General features: G+C 40.7%; 1 protein-coding gene and 1 long non-coding RNA gene across 5 annotated transcripts in view; one reads left to right on the top strand and one right to left on the bottom strand.

Moving 5' to 3' along the window:
* The window catches only part of LOC136363751 (uncharacterized), a 196,827-nt gene that overhangs the window by 954 nt on the left and 178,042 nt on the right, over nt 1-17,831 (top strand). The window lies entirely within an intron of this gene.
* On the bottom strand, nt 616-12,234 carry LOC136363745 (cobalamin trafficking protein CblD). 2 transcript variants are annotated; one of them, XR_010744039.1, is made up of 9 exons: nt 12,181-12,234; nt 11,847-11,896; nt 10,179-10,323; nt 9,152-9,369; nt 7,733-7,838; nt 6,172-6,302; nt 3,150-3,236; nt 1,500-1,813; nt 616-1,097 (listed from the first exon to the last, which is right to left on the bottom strand). XR_010744039.1 is itself a non-coding variant. In XM_066323210.1 (8 exons), the coding sequence occupies exons 2-8, from the start codon at nt 11,853-11,855 to the stop codon at nt 1,619-1,621; spliced, it is 891 nt and encodes a 296-aa protein (XP_066179307.1). In that variant the 5' UTR covers nt 11,856-11,896; nt 12,181-12,234; the 3' UTR covers nt 1,089-1,618. The 2 variants fall into 2 exon arrangements, 1 of the variants encoding a protein (XP_066179307.1); XM_066323210.1 differs by having other exon boundaries at nt 1,089-1,813.

Raw genomic sequence — 17,831 nt, forward strand, 5'->3', positions numbered from 1 at the left:
GGAATTGGGAATGCAGAGCCCTCAGTGCTCCTCTGGGAAGGTTTCCTGGCCCCCAGCTCCGGGCTGGATGTGCAGAGGGGACAAGGACAGGCAGAGGCACTTGGGCAGAGCCTGAGCAGGGACAGGTTTGGGATCTGTGAGGGTGCATAAAAACCAAGGATGGAGTGAAAATTCCTGGCTCCTCATCCACGCTGAGCTGCAGCTCATTCCCGTGGGATAAAACCTGAAATAATCCCACTGCTCCATAAAAAACGGCTCCAGAACTGCCATTAAAATCTGAGATTAAAATCTGCTTTATTGCTTCATCCCAGCTGCAAGGCATTGAAATCCCAGGGATGTGGAGTTTTCTTCCCTGTTGTTCCCCCATCGATCTGATGGGGTTTGTGATACCTGAAAGAGCCTGGAAGCTTCCTGTTGAAACATCTTTCTAATTGCAATAATTGATCCTAATTGCTCCTTTTGCATTTCCAAATTCCAGAGGCAAGTCTAGATTGAATCCAAGTACAGGAAAACAACGATGAGATCCAAGCATTGGCCTATTATCTCTCTCTCCCTTTTTTTTTTTTTTTTTTTTGGTATTTAATGACCTAAGAAAGTTACAAAAGCAACTTTAAATTACACTGAGATATATAAACTAATTAAATATATTGAGCTAACACTAAGAAAATAAATCCCAAGCACCATGAAGCCAAAAAAACAATAAGAGATGAGTAATTCCAGGGTAATTAAGGACCTTTTATGGAGTCTCTGGATGAGTTGGAGACCACTGAAAGTTGACCTCATTCTCATTTTCCAACAGCAAATGAGTGATTAGCCCAGATTTGATTAAGTTCTGGATTCTGGGAGAACAATTTTATGACTCATTCAGGTTGTTTTTGGGGGGTTTCCTAATTTCAGGAGTGGTTGGAAATTTCAGTGGCATTTTCAGAATGATTTTGAATATTAAGTCACCCAGTGAAAGAATCGTCAGAGATAAAAATGGCAAATTAAAAAAAAAAAAAAAAAAAAGAAATGAGAATTCCTTTCAAATCCACATTCCAAAGCCACCTCTGGTGAACACACATCCCCCCAAAACAACTACAAATAAATACCAGCTACTTTTTATTCTCTAAGAACACTTGGAAGTGAAGAACTCCTGATGATGCCGAGGGAAAAGAATCCCAGTGAAAGAATTATCGGAGATCAAAAATGGCAAATTCAAGAAAAGGAAATAAGAATTCCTTTCAAATCCACATCCCAAAGCCACCTCTGGTGAACACACATCCCCCCAAAAACAACTCCAAATAAATACCAGCTACTTTTTTATTCTCTAAGAACACTTGGAAGTGAAGAACTCCTGATGATGCGGAGGGAAAAGAATCCCAGTGAAAGAATTATCGGAGATCAAAAATGGCAAATTCAAGAAAAGGAAATAAGAATTCCTTTCAAATCCACATCCCAAAGCCACCTCTGGTGAACACACATCCCCCCAAAAACAACTCCAAATAAATACCAGCTACTTTTTTATTCTCTAAGAACACTTGGAAGTGAAGAACTCCTGATGATGCCGAGGGAGGAGGAGAAAAATCACCCAAAAGTCAAAGGACACGAAGGTCCCAGGAGGAAGCTGAGGGAGGGCTCAATCCCCACTGAGTTTCCTCATGATGGGGCTGTCGGGCTCAGCGTTGGTGAAAATGCTGCCCACGACCACGTGGGTGCCCCAAAGGTTGTGCCTGATGACTTTGCAGCAGCCCAGGTCGTCCACGGAAAATCCCAAGTGCCGGTAACGCTCGTCCGTCTCCAGCAGGGGGTTGTTGGTGTAAGGCCCGAAAAACTGAACAGAAAAATAACAGAAACAACAAAAAAACACAGAGGATTTGCCACGTGAAGGGTTTAAAATCGTGAAAGCAAAGCCTGAGTTCAGCTGTTGTTGCTCTAAGGCCCAAAAAACTGAAGAGAAAACCAACAGAAAAAAGGAGGATTTGCCATGTGAGGGTTTAAAATCTTGAAGGCAAAGCTTGAGTTCAGCCGTTGGAGGAGTTTGGAGTTGTTTGGAAGGTTTTGCTTTGGTTCTGGAGGGAATTTGGATCTTTGGAGTTTGGATCTTTTGGAGTTTAGATCCCAACCCTTCCAACCTTGGAAATCTTCAGGAATTCAGAGCAAAACCCAGCCAGAACCAGCACAAACAACACAGAGACTAAGGACAGAAACTTCCTAAGAAACAGCAAAAAATGAAGAATTTATGCAGGAAACTCTTACAGAAAATCGGTTAGAAGAGCAAAAATGTTGATTAAATGGGAAACAGATGTTTAAATTAAACAATTCCAGTTTTTTCAGGTTAAATTAAATTATTTCAGATATTTCAGTTGCAAACAGGTATTTAAATTAAAATGATTTTTCAGTTGCAAAAACTGGTATTTCAGTTGCAAAAACTGGTATTTCAGTTGCAAACACTGGTATTTCAGTTGCAAACAGGTGTTTAAATTAAACTGGTATTTCAGTTGTAAACCTAAATTAAAGAGATTTCAGCTCTTTATCTCAGGAGGAAGTTTCTGATTTAAAAGCCTCTCCTGATTCTTGGCCAGGACGTTTCTGCTGGAGGCTGAGGACAAACTCCCACTCCCATCAACCCCTAATTCCTTCAGGGAATGGAAATTCTGGGAAGTTTTTCCACCCCTGAACTGTCTGTTCTACCTCATAACCATGCTCTGTGTGCCTCTGTTGACACAATAAATCTGGTTTTTGCAGTGTTTTTAAATAAAACCCCACTAAGATGAGCTTTGCCCCCATCCCTTTGAGCTGTGAGAGGCTTTTAGCAGAGCTCAGACTAAAATTCACCTCTCACTGAAAGCTCCCACTGTTCCAGAGGAACAAAAAGTTCATTTTTTTGGGGGGGGATCATTACCAGGTGCAAAGAATTTTTTTTTTTTTAAATCTTCACCTGCCCAGGTGTCAGGGTTCCCAAGTTACCTGGGGATGGAATAAAATGCCCAAAGGATTTGGGGAATAAAACTTCTCCAATTCCCTAAACTCCAATTTCATTTCCTCACAATGTCCCTGCCCTGAGAGCTGACACAGAGTTGAGCTGCTGGTTATAATCCTAATTTCTGAAAGGGATTTATCCTGGAAAAAGTTGGATTTAAGTCACATTCCACACAGCAAGAACTTACTGCCAGTCCTGAGGATGGATCAATGAAATCAGCCCAGTAACCCTCAGAAGAAATTGCATAGCAGATTTCCTTGGCACCATTGATGAACTGAAAGGAAAAACAAAAAAAAAAAAAGGGAAAATAAAGGTATCAAATGAGGTTTTTACACCAAAAGAATCATTTCTAACTTGACCTGTTGTAAATAAAATCCTTTATTTACTTACAGTTCTAAAAATTGGATTTTCTCTGCAATTGGTGTCCTGTAGCAGCTCAAGGTTCCAAATTTATAAAAATCGGGTTTATTTGGGTTCAGTCTCTTAAAGGTCCAAAATAAGGGAAAATTTACCTTTTACGACAAATTCTGTGTTAGTTCAAAATGAGGGAAATTTACCCTTTACAGTAAATTCTGTGTCAGTTCAAAAAAGGGAAATTTATCTTTTACAACAAATCCTGTGTTAGCTCAAAATGAGAGAATTTTACCCTAATTTACCTCATTTTACCCAAATTTTATTTTACAGTAAATTCTGTATTAATTCCAAATAAGGGAAATTTACCTTTTACAGCAAATTCTGTATTAGTTCAAAATAAGGGAAATTCATTGTTTCCAGTAAATTCAATGTTAGTTCAAAATGAGGGAATTTTACCCGAATTTTACCCTCATTTACATCATTTTACCCAAGTTTTACTTTACAGTAAATTCTGTGTTAGTTCAAAAATGAGGGAATTTTACTCTTTACAGAAAATTCTGTATTTAATTCAAAATAAGGGAAATTTAGCCTTTACAGTAAATTCTGTGTTAATTCAAAATTATGGAATTTACCCTAATTTAACCCAAATTTACCTCATTTTATCCTCATTTTACCCACATTTTACTTTACAGTAAATTCTGTATTAGTTCAAAATGAGGGAATTTTAACCCTCATTTTATCCAAATTTTACACTATAGTAAATTCTGTATTAGTTCAAAATAAGGGAAATTTCCCCCAGTAAATTCCGTATTTTGAAGGCTTTAATAATTAATTATGTCCAAACTGTAAATGAAATCCCAAATATCCCAATTTTATACGGAACATTCTGACCCAGGATCTCTTTTGGTGTCGGGACAACCCCCTCAGAATGAGGTTAATTAACACTTTGAGCTGAATTAATGCAAATATTTAGATCTGGCCGTAAAACTTCATTTTTTGGCTGTAAAACTTCATTTTTTTAGGCCCTGAAATGAGGATTTTTCAGGTGAATTCTGCCAAGCAAACCAACATTTCCCTGTGAATTTGCTGTTTGTAACTCAGTGACTGGATTAGACTCGACAGGGAGGTGCCTGAGGAAGAAAGATGCCAATTAACACATAATTAAGACCAGATTAAAACGTCAAAGAGCAACAGCCCAGAAATAATTCCAAGAGAAGAACACCCTGAAAAAGAAGGGAATTTTAATTTCTGTGTCATTATAATGTTGATTCCTTTATTTTGTGGTTGTTTTAGAGCGCCCACGTTTGCATTTTAGGATATTCCCAGATTAATTTCAGGCATCAATGTGATTTATTTACAGATTAAACGGTGGGTTTGGGGCTATTTTACAGATAATAGGTAGAAATGTTCTTTTTTTTTTTTTTTTTTTTTTTTTTTTTTTTGAGGTGCTGAGGGGGAATGAGCAGCAGTGAACAGCGACACTCGGTGGGGAAATGGTAAAATTATGGGAAATAAAGGGAATTTCAGAGCCCTCTAGGGGTAAAACACCAGGACAAGGTTCAGATGAAATAACAGAAGTGAAATCCATTAAAGGAATTAAAACTTCCTTTAAAGTAGGAAAAAAACCCAAGAAATTGGGGATTTTCACATTTTTGACCAGAAAAAAGTGCTCAGATGAGACTCTGCATTTAATTAAATGACAGGAAAATAAAACCAGCAGCAAAATCCCACAAAATCCATTGGACTAAAACTGGAATAAGTGAGAAAAGAGCTGCTGGATCAGGACAACCATCAAGCACCTTTATTAATCTCCTGTAACGTTTTAACTGACTTTTGGCTCACCCCACTCTGCAGAAATTAAGAATTCTAAGCAGATATTTCACATAAAAGAATAATAATAAAAAAATTTATTATTTATAAATAACATAAAATTATTATTATACAATACACTATAATAATAATATAATAAATCATATTATATTATATATCATTATATAAAGTGTATAATTACATATTATGTACAATCATATATTAATATACTACTATAGATTAATATATATCAATCTATATTATTAATTATAAAAAATGTATTGATATGTTAGTATACATTTCTAAATAATATTAATATCGTACATAACGTTAATATGATGTATTATATTAATATAATACTGCTAATACATTAATATTAACATAAATACTGATATATAATTAATATAATACTCCCCTGGGGAATACTATCTTAATTATATAAAAATTAATATAATTTATTGATAAATAATTAGTATTATTATATCAATAGCGTAACTATAATTAAAATGTAATTTAAATGAATAAATATATAAATAATATTATAATTAAATAATAAATATATAAATAATATTGTAATATATAAATAATATTATAAATAATATTATAATAGTATTGATATGTTAGTATACATTTCGAAATAATATTAATATTGTACATAACGTTAATATTACGTATTATATTAATATAATACTGCTAATACATTAATATTAACATAAATATTGATATATAATTAATATAATACTCCCCTGGGGAATACTATCTTAATTATATAAAAATTAATATAATTTATTGATAAATAATCAGTATAATTATATTAATAGTGCAACAATAATTAATATGTCATTTAAACGAATAAATATATAAATAATATTATAATGGTGTTATGATTATACTAAACATCTATTAAATAATATAATTCCCCCCCTAGGGAGGAGGAAAAAAAAAAATCTCCATTTTGTAAGCGAAAAGCATTAATTCTAAAACGCTTTAAAAACACACTACCAGAGGCAGACAAGCAGCGAGGAATGAAAGGATGGTGAACTCACATTCTCCAAGAGCATCTCCCTCTCCTCCTCCACCTCGTGGCTCCACACTGTCATGTCGTGTTGGCTTTTCTGGGTCACTGTCAGCACCGTCAGACGTTTGGAGCTCGCCTCCGGGAACAGCGACTCGAAATCTGCAGTGGGCAAAGAGCAGGCAGCCCTGCAACACTGTCCTTTCTAAAGGGGCTGAGGGCCCTTGAACTTCAGCCATTTATTGCCTGAATAAATTAAAACCAAAAGTTGGAGTTTTGTGATTCTCCTGTGTTGTTTTGTTTAGTGATTCCAAAGGATCTGACCAACATTTCAGGCAGATTGCCCTTTTAGAATTGGTTTTGTTCTCATTTAATTTGTCATTTCCTTCCTAAATAAACTGAGAACACAAATTGAAAGTTTTGTGATTCCCATTTGCTGTTTTATTTGGTATTTCCAAAGGACCTGACCAACATTTCAGGCAGATTATCCTTTTAGAATTTGTTTTAGTCCTATTTAATTCCATACATTTCCTTACCGAATAAATGAAAACACAAATTGAAGTTTTGTGATTCCTGTTGTTGTTTTACTTAGAAATTCCAAATGATTTGACCAACATTTCAAGCAGATTTCCATTTTAAAATCTGTTTTATTCCCATTTAATTTCAGCCATTTCTTTCCTGAACAAATAAAAATCAAAAGTTGGAGTTTTGTGATTCTCGTGTGTTGTTTTGTTTAGCGGTCCCGAAGGATCTGACCAACATTTCAGGCAGATTGCCCTTTTAAAATTGGTTTTATTCTCAATTAATTTTAGTTATTTCCCTCCTGAGTAAATGAAAATACAAATTGAAATTTTTGTGATTACAGTTTGTTGTTTTATTTAAAAAATCCAAAGGATCTGACCAACATTTCAGGCAGATTGCCCTTTTAGAATTGGTTTTATTCCCATTTAATTTCAGTTATTTCCTTCCTGAATAAATTATAAGGCAACTTGAAATTTTTGTAATTCCGATTTGTTGTTTTATTTAAAAACTCCAAAGGATCTGATCAACATTTCAAGCAGATTTCCATTTTAAAATTGGTTTTATTCCCATTTAATTTCAGTAATTTTTTCCGTGAATAAATTCAAACACAACTTGAAGTTTTGTGATTCCCATTTGTTGTTTTGTTTTCCAAAGGATGTGATCAACATTTCAGGCAGATTTCCCTTTTCAAACTGGTTTTATTCCCATTTAAATTGTACTTTCCTTCCTGAATAAATGAAAACACAAATCGAATTTTTGTGTTTTCAATTTGTTATTTAGCAATTCCAAAGGATCTGACAACTGGATTTTAGACAAGGAATTAAATCCAGAATTCCCCTGGCACTAAAACAACAACCGAAAATGACATTTGAAATTAAATATTATATATTGCCACCAGCAAAGCTTTGGTTTCCATTCTCAACAAAGGGATTTTTGTGATTATTTACCCTGAATTCACCTTTTCTGCAGCACACTCTGTGCTGTCAGTGGCAGGGCATTTCCTGCACCGCTTTTACACTTTAAAAGTTGGGATTTTCTTGGCTATAAATAAAATAAAATGAAGTGAAAACCTTTTCTCAGCAGCTCAGGACAGGCTTGCACTGCACACTCCACCTTGGCATTCTCAAAGTAGGTCTCAGCATTGTTGATCTGCTGCTTTTGGGGAGCAGCAGATCCCTAAAAAAGCCCAAAAATCCAAATTTTCCTCAGTTAATATCAAACAGGAATAACTCTGTACATCAAAATAGTGTTCAGTGATCAGAGGCACTTGAGCAGTTTCAGATGATTTGCAATGAGACTTCACAGATTTTATATTAAATATTAAAATAAGAATATTATTAAAAGCCAGTAAAGGACAATAAAGGACAGATAATAAAAGATAATAAAATAGATTTTGGTGTTACTTAAATCCACACAGAAATATTGATATTTAATAGAAATGCCAAAGTTTTGTATTTTATTGGATCTGTATTATGTTAAAGCAGAGTAAATTTCAATACAGAAATATTATAGCATGTAACAGAAATGTAATATAAATGTAGAATATACTATATAATATATATATTTTACATAATAGAAATACAGGATTTTTTGTTCATGATCTGAAATAATTATCTGAATTATTTAATACAAAATTAACTGATAAATTCCAGGCATTCCCCGATTCTAAATAAAATTAACTAAACCAGAATTTTCTGGTGGCTTTTTAGGAAAAAAAAAAAATAATAAAAAAAGCCCTTTTTTTTAGGGTTTTTTAGGATCCAGCCAAGCTGAAAATAGAACCTAGGCAGTTTCCAGAAGCTGATATTCCCAACCCCTTTGGGATCCAAATGCTCATTGACAAAATCCAGGACCCAGCACTTCTCCAATGGAGATTTTCTCCCTGAATCCCAAAATCTGAACATTCCAAACCCAGAGCCTGAATGTTGGGATTGTGCTGCAATTACCAATTGATAATTCTGATTGATAATGATGAATCTGATCCTCTTTTTGTGGGGTTGGGGGATTCCTGTGGGAATTCTGTGGGGGTTAGATCTAAACATTGCCCAAACTTTGTAAATCCTGATCCATCCAATAAAATCCTGAAGGAAACATTCAGTTTTACTCAGTAAAATTCAATTTTACTCATCTGAATCCCCTCATTGTGGGGCTGGGGGACTCCTGTGTCAATTCCATGGGTTTTTTAGATCTAAACATTTGCCCAAACTTTGTAAATCCTGATCCACTCAATAAAATACTGAAGGAAATTTCTAATTTATTCAGTAAAATGTGGTGAGACTTGGCAATCAGCAGATCTGGAGAGTGGAATTCTCCCATAAATCACTCCAAAAATGCTGCTTCAAAACAGCCTGACATCTTTTCTCCTAAAAAACCCAACTGTGGCACTTTTTGCTCAACCCAGTAAAGTTCAGATTTCCAGAAAAATCCCTTTTCCAGGCAGAAAGGAGAGCTCAGTTCTGCTTTTCTCCCGGAAAAAGGTTTGTTCTCACCTGGAATTCATTGATGTATTGTGCCATGACAAACTCGTGCCTCTCACTGGCTGAGGGCTCTGCTAAAATATCAGGGAGGCTCTTGGAAGTTTGGGATTTCTTCTGGGAAGCTGTGCCATGGAGGTGGCAGTCGAAGCCAATGTTCCCAGGCAGTTGGAACCTCTGATCCTGGGGACCAAAAGGTCCCATCACCTCGTCTGGCCACACTGTCCTGGGACCTGCAGAGATTCCAGTCAGCAAATCCCCCAAAAACTCCACAAAAAAGGAGGAAAACACAAGGGAAAGTGTCTCTCCCACAAGAGGCAAGCAGGAAAACCCAAGGGAAAATGCCTCATCCACAGCAGGAAAGCAGGTTTTCCTTTGGGTTGTCCTCTCTCCCATATGAGGAAAGCAGGAAAAGTCAAGGGAAAACCCCTCTCTCACAGGACAAAAGCAGGAAAACTCATGGGAAAATGCCTCTCCTGCATGAGGAAAGCAGGAAAACCCCAAGGAAAACCCTTCTCCTACAGGAGGAAAGCAAGAAAACCCAAGGGAAAACCTAAAGCAAAACCCCCCTCCCACAGGAGAAAACCCCAAGGAAAAACCCAAGGAAAAACCCCAAGGAAAAACCCCAAGGAAAAACCCCAAGGAAAAACCCCAAGGAAAAACCCCAAGGAAAAACCCAAGGAAAACCCTTCTCCCACACAAAGAAAGCAAGGAAACCCAAGGGGAAAACCCCAAAAGGGGGAAAACCCCAAAAGGGGGAAAACCCCAAAAGGGGAAAGAACCCAAAAGGGGGAAAATCCCAAAAGGGGGAAAATCCCAAAAGGGGAAAGACCCCAAAATGGGGAAAACCCCAAAAGGGGGAAACCCCCAAAGGGAAAATCCAATAGGAAACCCCCAAAGGGAAAATCCCAAAGGGAAATCCCAAGAGGAAAACCTCTCTCCCACCCCAGGATTTGATAAGAAACATCAGCACTGCCCAAATCTAAAACCCCACTCCCAAATTAGGATTTTAAAGGAAGAAATTTGGGTTTTTTTTCCTCACATAAATCAGGGGGTGCAGCAGCCACGTGAGGCTCATCTGAGCCCGAGGATCCTGCAGTGGAAAAAGCTTTGGCATTCCCAATCCTTTTGACTAAGGAATAAAAGCCTGGCAGGTAGGTGACCAATCTGGCTCTGTTACAGAGCACCTGAGGAGACAGAAAAAAAGAAAAAAAAATCAAAATAATAATTTAAACACAGCTTTGGAAGTCACCAGAAAAATCCTCCCTTGATAATTGTATTAAAATTTTAGTTATGACCAGCTGGAACATCACTATAGAGAAGTATATGATTGTTGTTTTTATATTTTGCTAGTCCAAGCAAAGAAAAAAAGCCCTAAAAATAGTGGTAATTTTAATTTTTTTTAAGCTTTAATTTTCATTTTTGTAGTACCACTTTTAAGCCTCTCACGTGAGGAAAAAGCCCTGAAAATTTAAGCTTATAAATAGAAATAAATAAAAATATTTAAAAATTATTTAAATATATATATAAACAAAAACTCAGTACCATAATTAAAGCTAAAACTAATTAGTTTAAATAGTTAATTATACAACTAAAACTAATATAAACTGAATTATGGAGAGGGATTGTCTCCAGGATTATTTCCATCCATGTGACCCCGGAAAACACAAATCCCACCTGGCACAATGTGGGTGTTTTTTATAAAATTCAACTTTTCAGGTGAGGAATAGCAATTCTTTGGAGAAAATCCCATAAAAAGGATTTTCCTCAAGTGCTGGAGGTTTGATTCTATAAAAATTTATGCAAGTTTACACCAAAAGAGGCACTTTCAAAAGTAACTTACTTTAAAAAAAAAAAAAATTAAAAATTGTATTTAAAGTATAGATCCTAAGGCAGCAGCAGGTTTCTCATCCAGCAGCTCTGTGTAAATATAAAATAATTTCTACCAAATTATGAAATACTTAAAAGCACATTTAATTTATGACTTCAATCGATTATTTAGAGTTCAAGCCTGCAGCTGTCTCATTGTGAAACAGCTTTAAAAGGTTCCTGGAACAACAAAAACCTGATCCCACTCGAATCATTTTTTTTTTTTCCCTATTATGCAAAGTCACTACTGAGATTAATTTCTGCATGATGACGATGTTATAAACAGATGTAAACAATTACAGCCGAGGTGTAATTAGCAGAAAAGAGCATTTTTCCTTATTATCAGCCTCACTTAACTGGGAGCTGTCACTAATTACAGCTCACTCAGGCAAATATTTGCACACCTGGCATTGCACAAGAACCAACCGCGAGGGAGATAAAGGAACTAGTCATGTCCTCGTGGCGAGAGCAATAAAAACAAAAAAAATCAATAAAAGGTGTTTAAATCAGCTGAGTGCTCCAGCAACGTGGAATTGCTTTTGGCTGAGGCCAGGAGAAGGGGAAAAACACGGGAATAAAACCGGATTTAATCCTCAGTGATATTATTGCTGGGATACTGGAGCTGAGGGAGGGCTGGGTTGGGGATATGAGGAAAAAATGATGAGGTTTGACAGAAGCTGTGGCTGCCTCTCAATCCCTGGGATAATGAAAGAGGTCCAGGGTGTTGGAATTAAAGTAGTTTTTTAAGTCTTTTCCCCCACCCAAACCTGTTTGTAACTCTATTTAATCCTCAACTCCGCCGTTCCCGGGATATCCACAAGACGCGGCGCCGCTCACTCACATTGGCCATGGCAGACGCTGCTCTCCCCTCGCTGACAGGCCCCGATACCCCTGCAAAAGAGCAGAGCGGAGGGGAGAGAACAGAAAACGGACAAGAAAAAAAAGAAAGGAAAGGGAAGAGGAAAAGGAGAAGAAGGCGCTGGACTCCCCAGCCCCGAAGCCGCCTTACACTCCACCCGCCCCACACGGCCTCCCCCGCGCTCCCCCGTGCCTCAGAAGCGGCGCTGGCGGGAACAGGCACCGACAGCTGACGGGAAACGAGAAGGAAACGGAAAAAGCGGAGAAAAAAAGCAGGAAAAAAGGAAAAGAAAAAAAAACCTCCCGGCCCCGCTCACCTCTTCCTGCAAAATGGCGGCGCTCACCCGCCCTCACCACGCCCTCTCGCGCGCCCCCAGGCTGAGCCAGTCGATGCGCCGACACCTCGATGGGCACGGGGCCGGAACCGATCGGAATCCGCCGCTCGGCGTTCGGTTGCTCAGGGCTGCGGGAGGGGCGGTGAGAGGCCGTGAGGGGAAGCGGCGATGGCGGCGGGGCCGGCGGGGCCGGGGAGGTTCCCGTGGGATCGGCGGGGCTGGGGTCGGTCGTGGCAGGGCTGGGGTCGGTCCTGGCGGGGCTGGGGTCGGTCCTGGCGGGGCTGGCGTGTCCCCTCGGTGCTCCCGAGCCGATGTTGCCCCGTGTGAGAGGCGGCGAAGGGCGCCCGTGGGTGCGGCAGTACCCGCGGGGGACACCAGGGGGGAGTCACGGAGCGTCAGCCGCCCTCAGGCCCCTGCCCGTCATTCCTGAGGATCCATAAAGTGGAAAACGGGGAGAAAAAGCGGAGAAAAAGGGGATTTATGGAAGGGAATTGAAAGGGTGGAGGTGATAAGGAAAAGCGCGAAGCTGTGGGTTCGCTGGGAATGGGGAGCATCAGTGACATTTCTGCCACAAAACTTCAGGGCAGGACCTCAAATAACTTATACAAGATAATAATAAAATGTTAAAAACTTTCTTCCATGGCTTCCCTCCCTGGTTTATTTTGGTTTTTTGGGGTTTTTTTAAATGGAAAAGCTCTGGCCAGGCTGCCCAGGGAATGGTCACAGCCCCAAGGATTAGAGTTATTCTTTCTTTTTTTTTTTTTTTTTTTTTTTTTTTTTTCCATTTCTTTGCTCTCTGTTCCAAACAGCGTTATTGCTTAAGGAAAGGGAATTTTAATCTCTCTCAAATAAAAGTTTGGGCGTTCCCATCCCTCGATGACTCTGCTCGAGGCCTTGAATTTATTTTCCTTCTAAACCAGAGGTTTCTGGGCGTTTATTTTGCTTTGCCACTGGTTTATTAGCAGAAATGTATTAACATAAACCAGTTCCAGAGGTTTCCATAGTTCAAAATCGGAGCAAGACATTGGATTCGTGTCCGTGGTAATAATACTCAGCCTTACAATGCCCTTACTGCATTTAATAAAGCTTCTGCTTTATTTTACCGGGATTGAGAGGAAATTGTGATATCCATTCCTAAACAATGTGAAGCATTAAGTAGCTATAATGTTGCAATTTCGATTTTTGGACTTGTCCGTGAGCACGTTTGCTCACTATTGGATGCCACTCAACCCTTTTATTAATTCAATGTTAGCACACTTAATTCTCGTTTTGCTTTGGAATGAAATATTCATGTGGAATGTCTGAACTTCAGAAAAAAAAAAAAAAAAGAGAAATGGGAGAAATTCGACTTTAACTCTTTACAGAATGTAATTTATGCCCTCTAATAGGAAGCACTCTGGATTAAATCCAGCCTCTATTGACTTGTCCTTAGGCAATCCCAATTTATCTGCTCTCCAGGGCTGCCACTTCCAGATACTCCAATCAATCCCTGAGTTATCAGCCCCTGACGTTTGTGGCCTGAATTCATAAAGATTCATTTCAATAAAGTTTCTAGTCAAAGGAGACTGCGAAATCAAACGATCCAATTACGGATTTATCAAATATTAATAAGGAAAAAAAAAAATCTTCCAGATCTTTTGGATGCCGACATCCTTCTCCCCTGGTGTCAGGAAAGTAATTAGCAGCTGGCTTTGATTAAATCCTTCCCTGGGAGATTGCTGCTCTCGGTTTGAGGCAGAGGAAGGAATGCACACGACAGGATTCCTGATTCCTCCTTTGAAAGCCTTTTTTTGGAGAAATCCACGTGGGTTCAGCTCAGGGAAACTCCTCTGTGCCCAAAACCTGCAGCGGTTCTGGAGGTGAACCTCAAAGTTCACGACCAGGTTTTTTCCTGCTGTTACTGAGACGTTCCTTTTCCTCAGGGATCTCCAGCATGGGAAGGAGCTGCTGGAGAGTCCAGAGGAGACCGTGGAGATGGTCAGAGGGAAAGGCTGAGAGAATTGGGATTGTCCAGCCTGGAGAGGAGAAGGATCTGGAGAGACCTGGCAGGGCCTGAAGGGGCTCCAGGAGAGCTGGGAATGTTCCCCTGGAGAAGGGAAGGCTCCAGGCAGAGCTGGGAATGTTCCCTGGAGAAGAGAAGGCTCCAGGAGAGCTGGGAATGTTCCCCTGGAGAAGGGAAGGCTCCAGGCAGAGCTGGGAATGTTCCCTGGAGAAGGGAAGGCTCCAGGCAGAGCTGGGAATGTTCCCCTGGAGAAGGGAAGGCTCCAGGCAGAGCTGGGAATGTTCCCTGGAGAAGGGAAGGCTCCAGGCAGAGCTGGGAATGTTCCCCTGGAGAAGGGAAGGCTCCAGGCAGAGCTGGGAATGTTCCCCTGGAGAAGGGAAGGCTCCAGGCAGAGCTCAGAGCCCCTGGCAGGGCCTGAAGGGGCTCCAGGAGAGCTGCAGAGGGACTGGGGACAAGGGCTGGAGGGACAGGACACAGGGAATGGATCCCACTGCCAGAGGCAGGGCTGCCTGGGGGATTGGGAATTGGGAATTCCTGCCTGGGCTGGGATTCCCAGAGCAGCTCTGGCTGCCCCTGGATCCCTGGCAGTGTCCAAAGCCAGGCTGGAGCAGCCTGGGATGGTGGGAGCCCATGGAATGGGTGGAACTGATGAGCTTTAAGCCCCTTTCCAACCCAAAGCATTCCATGATTCCATAATTCTCTCTTTCTTTGGGACCTTGCTTTCCTCTTGGCACCTTGAGCAGGCTGCAGCACAGGGGAGATCCTCAGGAACTTGGGAACTTTCTCAGTCACCACCACCCTCTGCCTGAAAACTGAACTCCAAATCTCATCTGGGATTCTCCTTCCATGCCCAGGCTTGCTGGATTCCTTGCTCTGGAAACAGAGGAGCCAGAAACCAAAAATTTGTAAAATCTAAAATGATTAAAAAATAATAAAAATAATTGTAAAAGCTGCTTTGATGCCCAAGACAAGCAAAAAGTGGACTTTCAGCTGTTTCCTGTCTCCTCTTCCAGGAACCCAGAGAAGCTGTGCAAATTCCATCCTTGGAGTCTTCAGAACTCTGGGATGAGATCCTGGAATTGGACTGGAAAGCCCCAAACCCATCCTTCAAGTGGATGTTTGCTGGTTTTAATCCCAGTTCCACCCTGGGAATCACCTGGAGGCACTGGGATTTTCCCTGGTGCTCTTTTCCCTTTGGATACAGAAGATGCTGGTTTAAGTAGTGATAAAAAAACCCTCGAGACATCCTTCATTCCCATTGTCCATTTATCTGTGCAATAATGATGGATCGTGCCCGGTGCTCCCAATTTTCCTAATGGCACCCATTAAACTTCATTAGGAGTGTGTTAAACCCGAGTTCAAATCGTTGGCATTGATTTTTTGCATCTCTAAAACCTGCTGGCAGCATCGGGAACTGAGCCTGCCTGGCATTCCAGCCACATTCCCTACCTTTCCAAAGGGATTGGGACAGGGATTGGGATCTCAGCCTGTGGTCCAGGGGATATTTAGGATCACCCCACAGAGCTGACACTTCTCAGCCATCCTTTGTTGCTGCCCCGGCCAAGGAATTTTTAACCTCCAAGCTCTTTTTAATTTTTTTTTAATCCATTTTATTCCCTGTATTTATTTTCCCCCACTCGTGTACTGGGGCTCCCCCTTGCCTTGACCTGCCAAACCTCGGGAATGAGGAATGTCTGTTCCTGAGTGCCGGGGAAACGGGGCTGGAGAAGGGAGGAAAAGTTTTAACGTGCTCTTTTCCCACAAAATAAACATCCTCTGGCTATAGGAAGAGTAAACTTCCCCTGGAAATGGATGTGTTTATATGAACAATCCCTTTCTTCTGGCATTTCCAGAGATTTGCTGGCTACCACTGGGAAAAGAGGCTTTTAAGAAAGCGGTGCAATGACACCAGATAAGTCCTTTGCATGATTTGTTTTCTTTTTGGGGAAGCCATTCCCCTCTGGATGGATGGCTGTGAACCTGAAAGGGATTTCCTCCTTTATCTCAGGGCCTCGGGAATGTCCATCCCAATGGGCAGGGCAGGAAAAGGCCTTTCCCCAGAAAACTGCTTTGCTGGGGATTGACTGGGAATCCTTCACCCTGTATCTGTAATCCTTCACCCTGTATCTGTAATCTCCCCGTTTGCATTTTTACCAAAGAGAGAATTTTATCCGCCTTCCTAAACTGGGATGTGCCATTTCCAAGGGCATTTTCCATTCCAATAGGAGCCCTAATGCAGGATTATCCAAATGGATCTGAGGCTGAGGCAGACATTAATTCACCTCAGTTTGGCTTAAAGACAGGGAAGTCGAGCTTTAAAAGCTTTATAATTTGCTTTTGTAGGGATTAAACTGGAATATTTTTTCCTGGGAAGTGTGAGCTGCTCCTCCTTTCTCACTTGGGGTGAGTGAGGAGATTCCCAATTCCTTTTTCTCCGGGTATCCCCTTCCTGCAGCACCTCTGGGATAATGCCACATCAAGCAGAGGGGAACAGGGAATGATTGCAGGTTGGATGTTTTGGGAGATATTTATATTTACCACTGGTCCTACTCCAAATTTATGGGCATTTATGGAATTTAGGTATCAATAATTCAGTGCTGAGGCTGTCAGCAAAGCTGGAGGCCAGAAATCACCTGGATTAAGTTTAATGTGACCTGGATTTGGTCCACACTGAGGCTGAACTTGGGAAAGGACTGGTTTGTATCAGGGCTGCATTTTCCTGAGGTCCCAACTCTTGCATGGAGAGATCCAGAAGGAGCAGGAGGATGTGGAGCTTTGCTGGTGGCAAAGACACCAGGCTCAGCAGCCTGGAATGCTCCAGGTCCTGCTGGTCATCTGAGCCATCCGTGTGCTCTGGAATGTCCTGGAATTCCAGACTCTGGGTGCCAAGTGAGGAGACAGATTCCCCTCAGAACTGGATCAAAACCAGCTTTTTATAGGCTGCTCCTATTTTGGCCAGTCTTTATCCATCTGGGAAGTGTTAGAAAAAAATCTGAGGAGGCAGAATTCCTGCTTTAAGCCAGTGCCATGCCTCATGGGCTACTTATTCCACCAGAATTCCTCACTTATTAGGGTTTGTTGTTTTTTTAATAGATGGGGTGGTATTTTTTAACCCTCACGGATGGGAAGCGTGTCTCACAAGGAGGTTTATGGCACCGTGTGCTGCCTGTGAGTTATGAGGCTGTTCCTGTCTGGCAGGGAATGAAAGAGCCCAGCATCTGGCAGAACGTGAAACCAGAAATCACTGAGCCTCCCCCTCGGAGGAGCTGGGATGGCTGATGGATGTTGTGATAAAACGACTCCTTTGACGTGTGAGGCAGGACAGTTGGAGGCCCTTTCTGCCCAGATTTATGGGGTTTAACCAAACCTCCCGGCTGGGAAGTTTGAGGGGATCAGTCGTGGTGCAGGGATGCTGAAAATCCCTAAATATTCCTCTTCTGTGCCATGTTTTAGGAGCAAATCTTAGCTCTGTGAAAAGGGAGGTCAGAATCCCCAGAAGTCCAGGACACGGTTCAGAAAAATCTCCTTGCAAAGCCTCATCAGGATTCTCCTTACCCACATTCGGAGCTCAGTGGAGGTTATGGAACACCTTCCAATGCCTCTGGTGAAAACTGGGGTAAAAACACCCATT

This window comes from Sylvia atricapilla, chromosome 7 (genome assembly GCF_009819655.1).
Source record: "Sylvia atricapilla isolate bSylAtr1 chromosome 7, bSylAtr1.pri, whole genome shotgun sequence".
Lineage (NCBI taxonomy): Eukaryota > Metazoa > Chordata > Aves > Passeriformes > Sylviidae > Sylvia > Sylvia atricapilla.

Bases quoted from the DNA above. Each gene is read 5' to 3' on its own strand.
- LOC136363745 (XM_066323210.1), bottom strand. The intron at 9,370-10,178 runs GTGAGGAAAAAA...GAATCTCTGCAG, and splicing joins TGCTGCACCCCCTGATTTAT to GTCCCAGGACAGTGTGGCCA. The intron at 6,303-7,732 runs GTTTTCACTTCA...TGCCCACTGCAG, and splicing joins TCCTGAGCTGCTGAGAAAAG to ATTTCGAGTCGCTGTTCCCG.